Source organism: Benincasa hispida, chromosome 1 (genome assembly GCF_009727055.1).
Source record: "Benincasa hispida cultivar B227 chromosome 1, ASM972705v1, whole genome shotgun sequence".
Taxonomy (NCBI): Eukaryota; Viridiplantae; Streptophyta; class Magnoliopsida; order Cucurbitales; family Cucurbitaceae; genus Benincasa; species Benincasa hispida.
Window position 1 is genome coordinate 85,406,694 of NC_052349.1, and position 16,000 is coordinate 85,422,693.

The 16,000-nt window shown below is 28.0% G+C and overlaps 1 protein-coding gene across 1 annotated transcript; it reads left to right on the forward strand.

The window, feature by feature from the left end:
- Positions 1-7,312: 7,312 nt before the first annotated feature.
- Positions 7,313-8,255, forward strand: LOC120092552 (ethylene-responsive transcription factor TINY-like). Its single transcript, XM_039050676.1, has one exon. The coding sequence runs from the start codon at positions 7,419-7,421 to the stop codon at positions 8,136-8,138; it is 720 nt and encodes a 239-aa protein (XP_038906604.1). The 5' UTR covers positions 7,313-7,418; the 3' UTR covers positions 8,139-8,255.
- Positions 8,256-16,000: the final 7,745 nt, after the last annotated feature.

Genomic DNA, 16,000 nt, shown 5'->3' on the forward strand with positions numbered 1-16,000 from the left:
AAGACAACTTCACGAGACATCTATTTTGAACTTTACGAGACAAATCATAGAACACTAGCAATAACTTTTCTACGTTCAATCTTGTTTCAATACTTTTTATTTTTCAATTTTCTCTCTACTTTTTCTCCTAAAATGTAAGAATTCTCCTTTATAACGTAAATAAGTGAAAAAGAAGTAAGAATTTTATTGGTTACTAAAAAATTTCTTTAAAAACTAATTTTTCGGCTTCATTTTGCCGACTTTCTGAAAAAATAAAAGACTAGTTTTCAACATACTTATCTCCTTTGGAACTCTAAAAAAAGAAAGAAATTGTTTCTTTGAACTAGGGATCCTAGGATTATTCCTCTGAACTTGGGACACTCGCGTAAAGCATTTCTATATTGAAAACAAAATGTGAAGTTAAATATTGAAGTTTCTAATTTAAGATATGTGAGTTAGGTAAGTTAGATGATTTTATATTCAAGACAACTAAATGATCATTTATTAAGGGACAAAATTGTACTTTTACATGGTGGATCCCTCCACTCAAAGTCTGAAAAGTTTGAAAAAAAAAGTTTAAAAAAAAGATTTTAAAAATGAGATTACTTTTGAATGAGAAAAAACTTTTTTAGTCAAAACCAACAATTTTCCAAGACTCTTCTTCACTAGTGCTCTGGGTAGGGATCTTCTCAATCCCTTGCCCTTAGGTTGTTTCTCGAAGTTTTTTTGGAATATACTTGTTTGTTTCTTATCAAAAGAAAATATTTATTCTTTTGGGACATAGTTTAATTGCAATAATACTTTTAAGTTATATAGCTAGTTAACTTTTGTTTTAATCGAAGATTTAAAGTTGTGATAATTGTTACAATATTTATAGTTTAGAAGTTTTTGTTTCACGATAACACAAATGTTGATGCCAAAATGTGAAAGATATGTGGAATAAAGACGATTTTGATATCAAAATAAAAAAGATGAAGAAAATCTAGTGAAGGTGAAAACAAGTTAGAACTTCAAAGCTCTCACGAGAAGCTATATAGTAATATATTTGGAAAGGAATGACTAAGGATTTTCCTAATTTTTGAACAAGTTAGGATTAGATGTTCATTGACTTTAATTTGAGCTTATAAATCTACTTTAATTCTTGGATCTATTTTCTTTATCTTTTCCTGACTTTTTGCTATTTATTTTGTCATATAAAAAAACTTAGCTATGGGCTATATAACAACCACCACCATTTTCAAAATACTTCCTTGCATGCTAGGGTTTTTAGAATTGATCTCTAACATCCACAAGGCTGCAGTTTTTAATTATTTTGAGATCATTTTGGATCCAACAATTTTTATTAATTTCAAATGTTTTAGAGAGCCTGAGGTCTTTTTTTAAAGCTAACAATAAATTAATACCTTTTCTTACAGTAATAAATGAATTCATAAAAATACTATATGTAGTTGTTATAAATATAATCAATTGTCAACTTTATATACATATATATATATATCATCTTTGCAAAAAGGAACAAAAACAAGAAAAATACTAAATATATCATATTAGTTTTTAGGCACTTGTTTTAAAATAGTTTTTTTTTTTTTTTTTTTCAATTCTTGCTTTCAGAATTATGTCTAAGAATAAATTTCAAAATATTTATGACAATGTAGATTTTTCATAATATCAATTTTTTTTTTTAAAAAAAGTAGATTTTCATAATCTTGAAATTGTTTAAATAAAAGCCTTTCATTATTCTTAAAGATATTTGTAAGAATCAACTATGAGAAAATAAAAGAAAAAATTTAAAATTAACTAATTATTCAAATATTTTCTTCATTCTATAAAGAACATAAAACATTCAAGTGATTCAATGGTCACAAAAGTTATCACAATTCACACCATATTCGAGTGTTGAGTCATTCTAAAAATAAATAAACAAGTTAATTTAAAATTAATATTAACTCAACTTAGTTTGAGTGTGAATAAAGAAAATCAAGTTATATAATTAAAAAACTAAAAAAAGAAAAATCAAGATTTTTTTTAAGCCACTTGTGTTTTCATTTCACATCAATAAATTATTAATTTTAACCATCGGGTTCTAAATTATACTTAATAATGTCTGTGTCAGGCTCATCCCTAATGAAGCCAAATAATGTCCCTATATTATGATCTAATTTAATTGTACTTACTTTCTTAAAACATTGTTTGGGGACCAAAAGATTGACTTTATATTTTAAAAGCTGAAATTGGGTAATGGTTGAAATTTCATTTATTTAACTATTAAATTTTCTAACATTTTAACTTTTCTGCAAGGACTAAATCATATCAATATTAATCAACAAATTAATAATTACCCACTCTTTTAATGACATTTTTTTCTTCTTACTCTCTTCCAATGACTTCAAGCTTAACTTTTACCTAAATATTGAAATAGTGTGCCCATGTGATTTGAAAAGAATCATGACATTTAATTGGTTAATGAAAGTCTAATTAACATTGAATTGAGCTAATTACAAATAATATATAACATATATAACATGTATAACATGTGGAGATCGAGATTAGAACTTTCCATTTTTGATTGGGAATATAAAGATTTAACTTTTTGAAATTTAATTTTTATGTATATGGTGAGTTTCACTTTAAATCACATATATATGTGTATATATATGTGTGTGATATTCTTAACAGATGATTTGTGTTTAATAATTGTCAAATAGGTTATTAAACACACACCAATTTGTTATTATTACTTTCATTAGAATTCAAATTGACAATTAATTAATAAATCAATAACTATGCTAATATAGTTCAACTAAGGTAAAGTTTGTATACTATTAACTTCGAGATAGGATATTCAGTTTTCAATGATTTTTTTTATTACCTTTCACAGCTAAATAGATTTTCTTTTTCTAGAAACACAACTTAATATAAGACATTATACATATTTTTTTTGGAGCAAAATATACTTTTAGTTCGTGAAATTTGGAGCAAAAAGAGATACCTTCATCCAATGTTTACCAAATGAATCTAAATGGTTAGAAAGATATTCCAAAATTAAGATTTCAAATTTTTAAAGTCAATTTGCCAACTTTCACAATGGGCATAAGAAATTCTAGGGCGATGAGGTTGAATTATTGGGGATTGAAGAGGATGATGAGACTTTTTAATATTTTACTTTTATAAAACTTTAATTTTCTTAGGGCTTATTTGCCAAGTAGTTAATTAAAATCAATATGTTTCATCAACGAATAGGTCACTCACTATATTTCAATTAGATTAAAAGTTGAGTCCAACATCATTTAGACCCGTCTGGATTGATTTGAGCCAAATGTGGATTTTAAAAATTTATTTTTATTTAAACATTTTTGATAAAAACTTATTAAAATACATTTGAAAAGCTATTTTGAGTGGTTGTCAAACACTCCAATTTTTTTTAAATGACTTATTTTTTAAATTAAACACTTGAAAAATGTATTACAAACACACTCTTATATATAATTATTTCAAGAAATAGGCTTTTCGAATTCTCCTCCCACATTACGTATTTTAAAAATTATAGCTACCATATCAAATTTCTCATTAGAAGAAAATAGTTAAATACCAGTTTTTTCTTTTTAAAAAAATTGGTCCATACATTTTGAGTTTGGTTTACATTTGGTCCCTATATTTTAAAATGTTATGCAGTCCTTAAGTTTTGACTTTTGTTTCAATTAAATACTTAGGTTTCAAAATGCTACAATTTTGTCCATTTGAGTTTTGGTTCGATTGTTCTCTTTGCTTAGAAAATTACACTTTTAACCTCAGCTTTTTTATTAAATACTTAAGTTCAGTCATTAGCGTCAATGTCTATCAATTAATTTTAAATAATTATGAAGTTAAATTATAAATTTAATTTTAATAGTGATGAAAAAAAATGAAACTTAATTAATTATAATTATTATAATTCTTTTAATTTAATTAATAGGCATTAATATTAAAGATAGAAAGTGATTATTTAATAGAAGATTGAAGTTAAAAGTGTAAATTTACAATCTCAATCTAAAAATTATAATATTTTAAAATTTAGTGTCTAAATTAAAGTCAAACTCAAAATTTAATGACTAAATGGATAACACGACAAATTTTTAATTTTTAATTTGTGTTTATTTATTATTATTTTTACAATTGAACGTTGTTTAGTGCAAAATAAATGCACATCGACTTCAACTTTCATGTATCGTGGGGTCTGCCCTCATCCCACTTTTAAGTGACCTCAATTTTATCATGCTAATATTACATTACATATATTTTAATATAACAATTTTTTATTATTAGGGTACGAAAATGTATTTAAAACATATTTTTTAAAGAAATTACATGATTATTTTTTAAATGAAGCTGTCAAACATTGACATTCCATTATTATCTTATTAGTGCAATCACTTTCAAATTATATTTGATATATAGAATCGAAATGAAATTTGTAAAATTTAATTTAATTTATTTATGTGTTATCTAATCAATAAAGAAAAACATCTAATTCGATTCCTCCGGCTCCATATGGTAAAAGAAACAGTTTTTTAATGGGAAAAAATAAGGTTAAATTAACTTTTCTGTTAAAATAATTAATGATATTCTTTTTAATTAATTATTTAATGTTGAATTTTTTAAAAAATGAATGATTGCATTGGTATGTGATTTTGCATGTCATATATCAAATGTTAATTATTGGGACTAAACGATTTTGTAGGCATTTATTAATACATATTATTAGTGCTTTTTTAGTATTGAATAATCTACCTAATTATAGACATTAGGGATCTTTTTGTTTTTGGTGTGTTTTTTTCGTGCAAATCTTTAAATGCTCCTTTGGGTGGACAACCAAATTTTCTTTATCCTTTATGAGGTGTTAGATGTCACAACATATCCTATAATACTCCATGCATTACTTTTCTAGATATGAATATATATATATAAAAAAAAATTACGAAAAAAATATCAAATTATTTACGAAAATAACAAAAAAAAAAAAAAAAGATAGAAACTGATAGTTCTATCGGTGTCTATCACATAATATCCTATCAATGATAGACTTCTATTAGTTTCTATGATTGATAGACACTGATAGACTTCAATCAATCACTGTCAAAGAAGATTAAATTTGACTATTTTACGTAAAAAAAATTTCATATTTTTCTATTTTTGAAAGTCTACCTAAAAAATATATAAAGAAAAACGATTATCAAATATATGATTCTTATTTGAACTTATATATTTGCCTTTCATTTTCAACGTTTTGTGCAAGACATGTTCAAACTAGTATTATAAGGTTATAAGTTTAGTCTATTTAGTTTGTGTGTTCAATAGGTTTATAAATTTTCAATTTTTTTTTGTTTAATAGATTTCTAAAATTTCAATTTTAATCTAAAACTTAATTTTGTGTATAATGGTTTTATTGGACTTTTTAAGAAAACCATCTATGAATCTATCAATTACAAACTGAAATTCTAAAGATCAATAAGATAAAATAATTAAATTGAAATTTTAGGGACTAAACATTAGATTAATATTCATATAAATATCTTTAAAAAAAACATTCATATAAATATAATTTAAAATGAATTGGTATATAATTCAAGATTAAGTAATATTGATTACAAAGTTATAAGACCTTTTTAAACTTGTGCACCTAAATATATAAGAAAATAATGAGATATGATTGTATTTAAGAAAGAAAAAAAAAACTTGAAATATTTATATGAGTTCTTTTTGTACACTTCATTTTCCTAGAATAATTTATTAAAGATAAAATAAATGTTTGTATATTTGTATATGTATGGATATGTGAGAAAGTTTTAAAATAAAATGAAGCGTTTTCAACTGCGTTTTAAATGTAAGAAATTTAATATATATATATATTAAAATAATATATAAATATATGAGTCAGAAGAATTAGAAAATGATCTGTGAACAACTTTTTTTTAAGTACTATAATATAGGTTAACTTGAAAAGTAAATTTAATTAAAATGTCTTTAGCGGGCGATAATTGACCTGCATTTTTCTCTTTTGAACTTTGAAATTTTGAAGTCAAAATGATAGAATACAAAAAACCAAAATTCCGTATCTCTAACTAGTAAAATAAAGTGACGAGTTTAGAGTTATTATGCAGCAAATAATATACATTAAGTATATTATAAAATGTATCTATTTGAGGAGATAGATATCCCTTGCTCCAATGTAGTTTCCCGTCTTTGATTTATATGATATTGAAATTATTTTTTTGGATTAATATTATGATTAATATTTATACTATAATAATTATCTTATGCATCTTTCATAATATCAAATTGTCATTTGATTATTTTTAATCTAACTTTAAGACAAGAAAAATGTTGTAATTATTGAGTTATATTCTCATCGACTAATGTTTCATATAAAAAAATTCTCTACCAAATTAAATTTTCAATATATTTCCGGCAATATTTTCCAACAAGTATTACCTTGAATTAAATCAATATATAATATCAATAAGTTACATTGTATCATCTAAAACAACTTTTTTCTTTAATTAATTGGTGTTACAAAAACAAGTTCATAGTCTAAATGGGAGTAAAAGTAACTTTATACGTCATATGGTTCATTGTACTATGAAAATATCATGTTAAATCAAATAAAGGAAACGTGACAAAACAAAAATAAATGAAAATTCAATTTAAACTTTATTAGTGCATCCACTAAAATTAAATTATTTAAAAATACATAAATTGAAATTGAATAATTTTCAAAATAAAAGAACTAAAATAATATCTAACTTTTTTCCACTAACCATGGATAATAAATATAAATAAATAAATAACTAGCTTAATCGTTATTATTTTATTATATAATTCATTAAGAAAAATACTTAGATATTTTTGCCTTTTCCCCTTTTTTAAATATTTTAATATTTTTATGTGAATGGTGAAAAGGGATGCACAAAAATAGATGATATTCGAGATACAATCAAGTATTACCTATTTATTAATTCACATAAATCATTCCATCTCAAATTTTTTTAAAGAAATAGAACAAATATCATTAAAAAAATAAAAGAATTACAAACAAACTAGTGGAAGTAATAAGTATAATTTTTTAGATGTAAGAATTGAAAATTACATCCATTATTAATAATTAAAACATTAATAATCAACTAAGCTAAGCATATATGAACAATAGATGAAATAATAATAGTAAGAGTTTTGAAAGTCAAGCAATCAATGCAATCTTCTCGAAAGATAAAAAAAAAAAAAAAAAAAAAAAAACATAAATTATATATTTGTTAAAATTATTAGAAATTCTCTAAAGTCTTCTTCTGAGCTTTTCATTAGGAATTAATGTCAAATTATAGAAGGTTTGGTTGGTTATAAGTCGCTTTGTTAGGAGCCTACAAAATTTTATTTACATGTAAAATTTTATTTATATATATAATATAATGTACCATACGAAACTCTCACATGTTACTCTTCTTCTTCTTCTTCTTCTTCTTCTTCTTCTTCTTCTTCTTCTTCTTCTTGGAGAATCGATAATGGCGGAACCAAACAATTGGAATTCAGAATCTGAAAATACAGAAATCAAAAGGGGAAAACAGGGGGATCAAGAACAGAGGGATCAGAAACACCCAATTTACAGAGGCGTACGGAAAAGGAGTTGGGGCAAATGGGTATCGGAGATCCGGCAGCCGAGGAAGAAATCTCGGATTTGGCTTGGGACTTTCACGACGGCGGAGATGGCGGCGCGTGCACACGACGTGGCAGCTCTCAGCATTAAAGGTGATTCGGCAAAAGCCATTCTCAATTTCCCTCAACTCGCTGGTTTGCTTCCCCGGCCGGTATCGTTAATGCCGAGGGATATTCAAAAGGCGGCTGCCAAGGCGGCGGCGATGGTCGATTTCGATTCCGCTACGGTATCGCTTTCGTCGTCGAATGATGACGAAGGGTCAGATGAATTGGGGGAGATTGTGGAATTGCCCAATATTGAAGGGGACATCAGAGCTGAGTCGTGGAACGAGTTCGAGTTCATTGACTCGGTTGATTGGTGGGGAAATCCGCCGTTTGCGGCGGGGGAAATGGATTTCTGTGCGGTGTTTTCAGATCAAAGTACGCCTCCGGTCACCTTCGACGGCGGCGATTGGGAGTGGGGAAAAAAATTGTAAAATTAAAAAAGAAAGTTCTTTGTCGAAATTTTAGTCGATTCTCAATTCCATTTCATGTGAGATTGTGGCGATTTTGAAAAAGAAAAATTGTAATAGTTGAAAAGTAGAATTCGGAAATGATGCAGTTTTTTCATTTTCTTGTCTTCTTTTGAAACTGAACATACTTAGTATGAATGAAATTTGAGAACATTTGAATTTTAAAAATAAAATAGAATAGCTCTAGAATCGAATCCAAAATTTTTCATATTATTTTTATTCTTCAAGTTGTTTTAGAATTAGAATTAAAAATATATATATTTTTTTTCAATCATATAAAAGATGATTTGAATCTCAGTCTTGAATCTCTTGATACATTTTTTTAATTGGCAAATTAAAAATACTAACAAATTCAATTAAAGAAATAAAGTTGATTATGTAAAAGTTGTTGTCCACTAGAAAAACCAATATTTACACTACCCATATTCTTATAAGAAACCTCATTTCTCGTATCAGACCCACACATTATAAGTCTTTTTTTTTTTCTTAAAAAAAAATTTACGTAAATGTAATAATGAGGAAAATGATTTTGGTTCCATGTATTTTTAAAAGAATATGGTTGAATTTTGATTTTTTTTTTTTTTCAAAAGTTACGCTATTGCTAATAAAATTTTATAAAACTTTTAAAACGATATCTTTTGAAATAAAAATCCATCAAAATATTGTATCAGAAATAAGATATGAAATAGTGGATTTGGACGGAAAGATTATACCACCATTTTATGTCACTACCAAATCATTCTAAATCTTAATTTCTATCCAAAAAGTGCGATAAATTTCTACTTTAAAACAGGTAGATGAGAATATTGCAAGAGAATAAAATTATTTTAGACCATGTAATTCAGCAGTACACTTTTTGGTCATTTAAGTTAAAAATTATTAGTCACCAGTCATCACTTTTTCAATTTGGTGAGTAATAATCTGTCCAAGAATTATGCAAATACTTTGTCAACCTACCAGATTGAAGAAACCAAAAAATGCCCCTCCATATGAACTTTGGTGCCTAAGGTCAATGTTAAGGATATTCAAATAATCTGATAGTTCGAATAATTTCAACTATCCAATTTAAATTGTAAGGATGAATTGGATTTTTTATATTTTTTTCGAGTTTGGTTGGGTTCGAGTTAAACTTTTAAAAATTTGGATTGATCCAACCTAACATAAATTTCTAATATTATTAAATAAATAAATAATAAATATAATATATTATAATATATATAATAATATATATATATATATAATATCTCTAAACTGGTAAATATTATAATCCATATATATTTTTATGATATTTGTATGATGTTTATAATAGATATCTTGGATTTTGATATTTAACATTTGAATTTTATGAAATTTTTATGTTGTATACAAATTTAAGAATTTTAAGTCAATAAAAAAAAAAAAAATAACTCGACAATCCAACATAACCCGAATTTTAAGTGTTGGGTTGGAGGCCTTATTTGGGTTATTTGGTAGCGAACCTGACCAACTCGAATTTTCAAATTGGTCCAAAAAAATCCTTTCAACTCAATCCAATCCAATTCTTGTATACCATTATCTGATGTATATTATCCAAGTTTGCTTTTATTTTTTGCTCACTAGTTTAATTGGTTTAAATTTTATCCACAGTTGTTCTGGAGAAGATATTGTTTATAACCAATGAACTTAAACTGGTGGGTATAAATTTTGCTTTCTTGAATTAACTTTGCATCTTACACTAACATTGCCCCGACGTCAGGAAAATTCAATTCGGAATAAAATGATTTATAATTTAAACGCATTTTCTGAACATTGATGTAATATTCGTTAATTCTATTTTGAACACTGTTTTTCGATTTTTTAAATAATATATTTAATAAGTATTAACAAAAATAGGTTGGGTTGAAATGATTGTCAAAAATAGGTTTTGTAATCGTGGACCCCGCATACGATTAGCCCTAAATCGTGTACTCGATACATGACTTCCACACGTGAATCAGTCACACCTGGCAGTGATTTGACACACATGGACTGTCACATGGACAGCCATGCAACGTTGACCAGGTAATTGTGGACGGTGTCCACGATTACACTAAGTCATGTACCGGGTATACGACTTAGTGGTCCCAATAAACCCCACGACCCCTTGTCTTTCTTCCTCTCTCACAATCATCGGTCTGTTTTCCTCCGTCGTCTACCGATAAGTTGTTGTCACCATTCATCGATTTTATTACTGTCGTCATCTGTTGAGCTCGCCATCCTTCTTCCCGTCGATCTACCGTCCGTCGTAGGTAAAGTTTTTTTTACATTTTTTTTTTCAATATATGAGATTGTGCATAAAAATAGAGATTCCTCTATAGATCTACTATTTTGTTTTCATTTGGGCCGATTTAAGTGTATGATTCACAGATATACTATTTTATTTGCATTTGGGCTAATTTAAGTGTATACTCTATAGATATTTACGTTGGTTTTTTTTTTTTTTTTTTTTTTCTATAGTTGAATAACATAACTTGGACTGTCAATTTCATTTTAGATTTTTTGGGCTGTATCATAACTTGAATTTTTTTTAAGTGACAATTGGAATGTTTCATTTGATTGAAGTGTATTTGATTTTTTTTCATTTGAATTTGAGCTGCTTTAAGAAAATATTTGGACTAGTTGGACTGGTCATAAAGAAATATTTGGATTGTTTGAAGTATTAATTTATTTGGATGGCTTAAAAGAACAAACAAAATTTTTGTTGTGTTAACATATTTTTTGTCAACTATAACAGTTGTAAAAAATTGTGTAAATATATTGATGCATCGTGAAGTTTAGTCATTCTTGAACCTGGAAACGATGGAGACAGTGAAATTGATGTAGAACTTGATGAATTATTTAGCAACGATAGAAGTGGGGAACATGATCTTGAGTTGGTACCGTCAAAGATATTCACAAATAGATTGGGAAATTACTAATTCAACCTGTGAACGAGGGTCAACATTGGAGGAAAGGAGTAGATGTGGAGATAATTTTAGTTTTATACAAAAAGGAATGTTATTTGATACTAAAGAACATTTACAACTTGCTGTAAAAAAATATTGTATGACAGAACTATGAGATTGTCGTAATAGAATCAAATCAAGATATTCTGTATGTGAGATGCAAACAGTGGAAGGATGGTTATGACTGGAGGTTACAGACATGTCGGCGTAAAACTCATGGGATGTTTGAAATCAACAGACTTGAAGGGGAACACTCATGTATTTACTTAGAATTGACATAGGATCATTCACAGCCTGATTCAAATTTTATGAGTATCGAAATCCTGGGGTGCCTGTGGCCCTACTCCAAGAAGCAATTAAAAGACAATATGGGTATAATTTTAATTATAGACGGGTGTGATAAGCCAAGAGAAAAGCATTGGTTATTGTGTTCGGTGATTAAGAAAAATCATATGAGCTTCCATGGTTGAGTGATATTGTTCATTACAATCTAAGAACACGATCAGATTGGTATTTTCTTCCATTTGATGTGCAGGTATGACTATTTTTGGTCGAGTTTTCTGGTCCTTCGGTCCTACAAGAGAAGGGTTCAAATATTGTAGACTATTAATCCATATTGATGGAACTCATCTCTACAGAAAGTAAAAAGGGAAATTATTGACCATCTTATCTATTGATGCAAACAGACATATATTTCCTATTATTGAAGGTGGAAATTCATCCAATTGGCCATAGTTTTTGTGGGTATTGCGTGAATATGTTACTCAACGAGATGGTATTTGCTTGTTTTCTGATAGACATAAGGGCATTCTCACTGCAGTTAACAATGAGGAAATTGGTTGGAGTGAACCTAGAGTGTACTATTGATATTATCTTCGCCATAGAAATATAAATCGAAGCAACTAAAAGATTTGGTGTTTAAGGCAGGAAATCAACATCAAAGGCGCAAATTCATATTGTGCATGAAAAAGTTGAAACAATTGAACCTTGAATGCCTTTGATATTGACTTGATAAAATGGACAAAATACATGATGATGGGTACCGCTATGGGTGGATGACAAGCAATGCAGCAGAATGTATGAATGATGCTTTTAAAGGAGCTAGAATGTTATAAATTACTTCTTTGATTAAGCTAACATTCTATCGCACAATACTGTATTTTGAACGGGAAGACAAAAGATAAGCGAAACACTCGACCGTGGGGATATGTATACAGAATATGCCATGAGAAAGCTTAAGAGATGAGAAAAACAACCATCTACACACACAATGATATCTATTGATAGGGAAACTCAAACTTTTGAAGTACAAACTAGCATAAGTATGATTTATCCCTATAAAGGCCAACACACATAAGTTGTGAGCTTGAAAGAAGGGATTTGTTCTTGTAATAAGTGACAGTCATTCAAGATTCCATACTCTCATATGATTTCAGTTTGTAATTACATACATTTGACATACATACCTCTTATTGAAATGCTACAAATTGTCCTATTTCAAGCGATGTTATGAAGATTGCTTTCATCTAATACAACACCCAGATTGTTGGCCAGAATTACCATTTATAGAAATTCGTCCAAATGCGGATTTACTAAGAGAACATGGTCACCCAAAAACTACGTGCATTCATAATGAAATAGATTGGAGGGAGGCTAGCCAAAAAGTTCGATGTAAAATTTGCAAGGGAAAAGGACATAACAAGTGTACTTGTCCACAACGTATATTAGGTGCTTCCTTTTTGGGCCATTCATGACTTTGTTATGTAATCCATTTTTTTATGTAATTGTATTTTTTTATGGAATTGACTATATGTAATGTACTTTGAATTTCTTAGGTAATGGAGCCCAATCTGTCTAATCCTATGCAACTATATCAACAAAATACTCATTGTTCACAATCGATATAAGATAGTTCTTCTACTGTAGTTTTGGATTGTCGGAGAAGGGAGGCATCTGCACAACATACTATCCTGTTTGATCCACATATTACTCACGTTCAACAGGCTAGTTTTCTTGGGGTTGCACATATTGGATTTATCCAACTTGATTGCCACCTCATTACTGCTTTAGTAGGGTGATGGAGACCAGAAACTGGTGATGGAGACCAGAAACTCACACCTTTCACTAGCCTTGTGGGGAATGAACAATTACGTTGTAAAACGTTACTATTCAGTTTGGGTTACGAGTGGACAAGAACCTTTGATAGGTTCATTACAATATGATTGGAAAACTATTTGTGACGAACTCTTGGGCGTTCTACCAAATGATCTAAAAGGCGCAAGATTGAGTATCTCATGGTTAGCATCCCAATTTCCAGAATTTTCTCCCGATGTCAACGATATTAACGTATGCAGGTATGAGCATACATTATGCAACTTATTGGAAGATTTTTGTTCGCTGACAAGTTGAACACTCTGGTACATCTTATGTTTCTCCCTTTACTTTCTGATTTTGAGCATGTTGGTACGTACTCGTGGGGAGGTGCCTGTTTTGCATGGCTTTACAGAGAACTTTGCCGGGCTACTAATGCACAAGCATTGGAAAATAGCGGGGCCACTGATACTATTGTAGGTATGGGCTTATGATAGATTTAAAATTATTGCACCACAAGTCTAATTACAGACCCCAAGTCATTGTCCACTCAGTGTCAGATACTACTTTATTTATATATTTATTATGTTATCATTTTATGTAAGAATATAAATTAATTATATTTTTTTTATAATTTTAGATGGAGTGATGTATTAGCTGCTGCTGAATAGTCAGCAAATATGTTGCTAGTATACCAACAAATATTTGACAAACTGATGCACAATCAGTTAACAAATGTGTATATAAATGAACATTAAAAACTTTTTTGGTGTCTAATTATCTTTTTTTTTTTGTCAGATTAATTGGATGTCATACACGCAAGATATTTGGTCATCACTAGTTGATTACTGTCGTGATGATCAAGACATCTGGTTGAATGTTAGCCCTTTTATATGCTTCCATATAGTAGAATGACATCATTCACATCGTGTGTTGAGACAGTTTGTCTACGACAAATGGTACGTTTGTTGTGCTATACACTTCCAACATTGCACCAGATTGATTTGAGAGGTAAGCACGACCAATATTGGCATCGAATTCACGCAAAATATATATCCTACTGCGCTTACTATTACTGTAGGTAAGAGATTTATTGTCTTACATTTCTCAAATATATGATATAAATATTATTTAATATTAAATTATTTCATTGTACAGAATAATTTTGTCCAAGATGTATAGCAATATTCAGTATAACACAATTTACTAGAGTTGAGTTCAACGTGTGACCAAATATTGGTTAACGTAGAAAGTATTATTCAACAAACAAGACGACTCAATGTTGCTGACAATGATCGAAGATGTATTCATCGTAGACGACAATGACAATAAGGTGAAGCTAATTCAGAGGAACACGAAGACAACCCCTGTGGGATAAGCGCTGGGGGAGGGGGTAGTCTTTAAACTTCATGTAAACTTCTATTTTGAAATTAAAGAATTAATTTCTCTTTTTCTAAAGTAGACTCTACCATATACATGAGATCTATTTTTTTTTTCTAAATCTGTAGAGAGACGTACTACTTAGTTAAGTCAAAATTTTATTTTTAATATGGCTGCAGACTACATAACAAAATATATAATTAATTTAGCAATGAAGAAATTTAGTGGTTAAAAATTAAAAAAAGACAATCAAAATAAAAAAAAATTAGGCAAATTGTGGACTCGGTCCACGAGTATAGCTTGACCAAGTCCATCGACGTTGGGTGGATTAAAACTTAATCATATACCGGGTACGCAATTATCCTTTCTTCAAAAACTATCTTATTTTTGTCAATACTTTGCATTTCCACTGCATTTTTGAAAATTCTTTTCCATATACTCCAATTTTGTCATTAATTTCAAAAACCACAATATTCTTGAACTTTATCCCTCTTTTTATTAACTGTGTGTATTGATTATTATTTTGGGGAATTATTAGGATAACCAAAAAAAAAGTTTTTATGGTAATTTTTCTTTTAAAAGTGAGGTAAATATGAACAACTTTTTGCAATTTAATTTTTTTTTCAAATATTAACCAAATCATGGAAGGTTCAGTTTAATCATTGGTTTGTATTTGTTAAGGTCTGCATGTAGCCTATCTTAAAATATAAATTTTAATAAAAAAAACCCCTTGATTGTATTTTGTAGTTTTTATTAGATACGTGTTTGTTAATAAATTTAAAAATTGGATTTCAAATTTAAACAATGGTTTTTGAAATATGATACTTAGGAATTTTTTTACGTTTATTAATATAATTCTCCAAAATATTGTTTTCAAAATTTGTACGATATGGCACACATAATTCTAATGCAGTTTTCAAAATCTATTTAATTTAATGATAATTTACTATTTTCTAACCTACTTATTTTATTTTATTTTTTTGGATAACTTGTAACCTACGTTTTAATTATTTTTTAGAAATGAATATTTTTTTAATACCATAGAAATAGAGGGATTCAAACCAGAGACCTAATGTTGTTAACATATATGTATTCGATGGACAGATGTGCTATTGTTAAAAAGGAAAAAATAGAAAAAGAAATCAACGAAGTTTTCAATAAATTAAACCAACTTATATATATATATAAAATTTAGACCCCATTTAGTAACTATTTCGTTTTTTGTTTTAATTTTTTAAATTAAGTCTAGTTCCTTTCCATTTCTTACAATAATTGCAACTTTTTTAAGTACAATAATTAAATTCTTAGTTAAATTCTAAATATAAAAATAACTTTTTAAAAGTTACTTTTTTTAGTTTTTAAAATTTGATTTGGTTTTTTGAACAATTATTA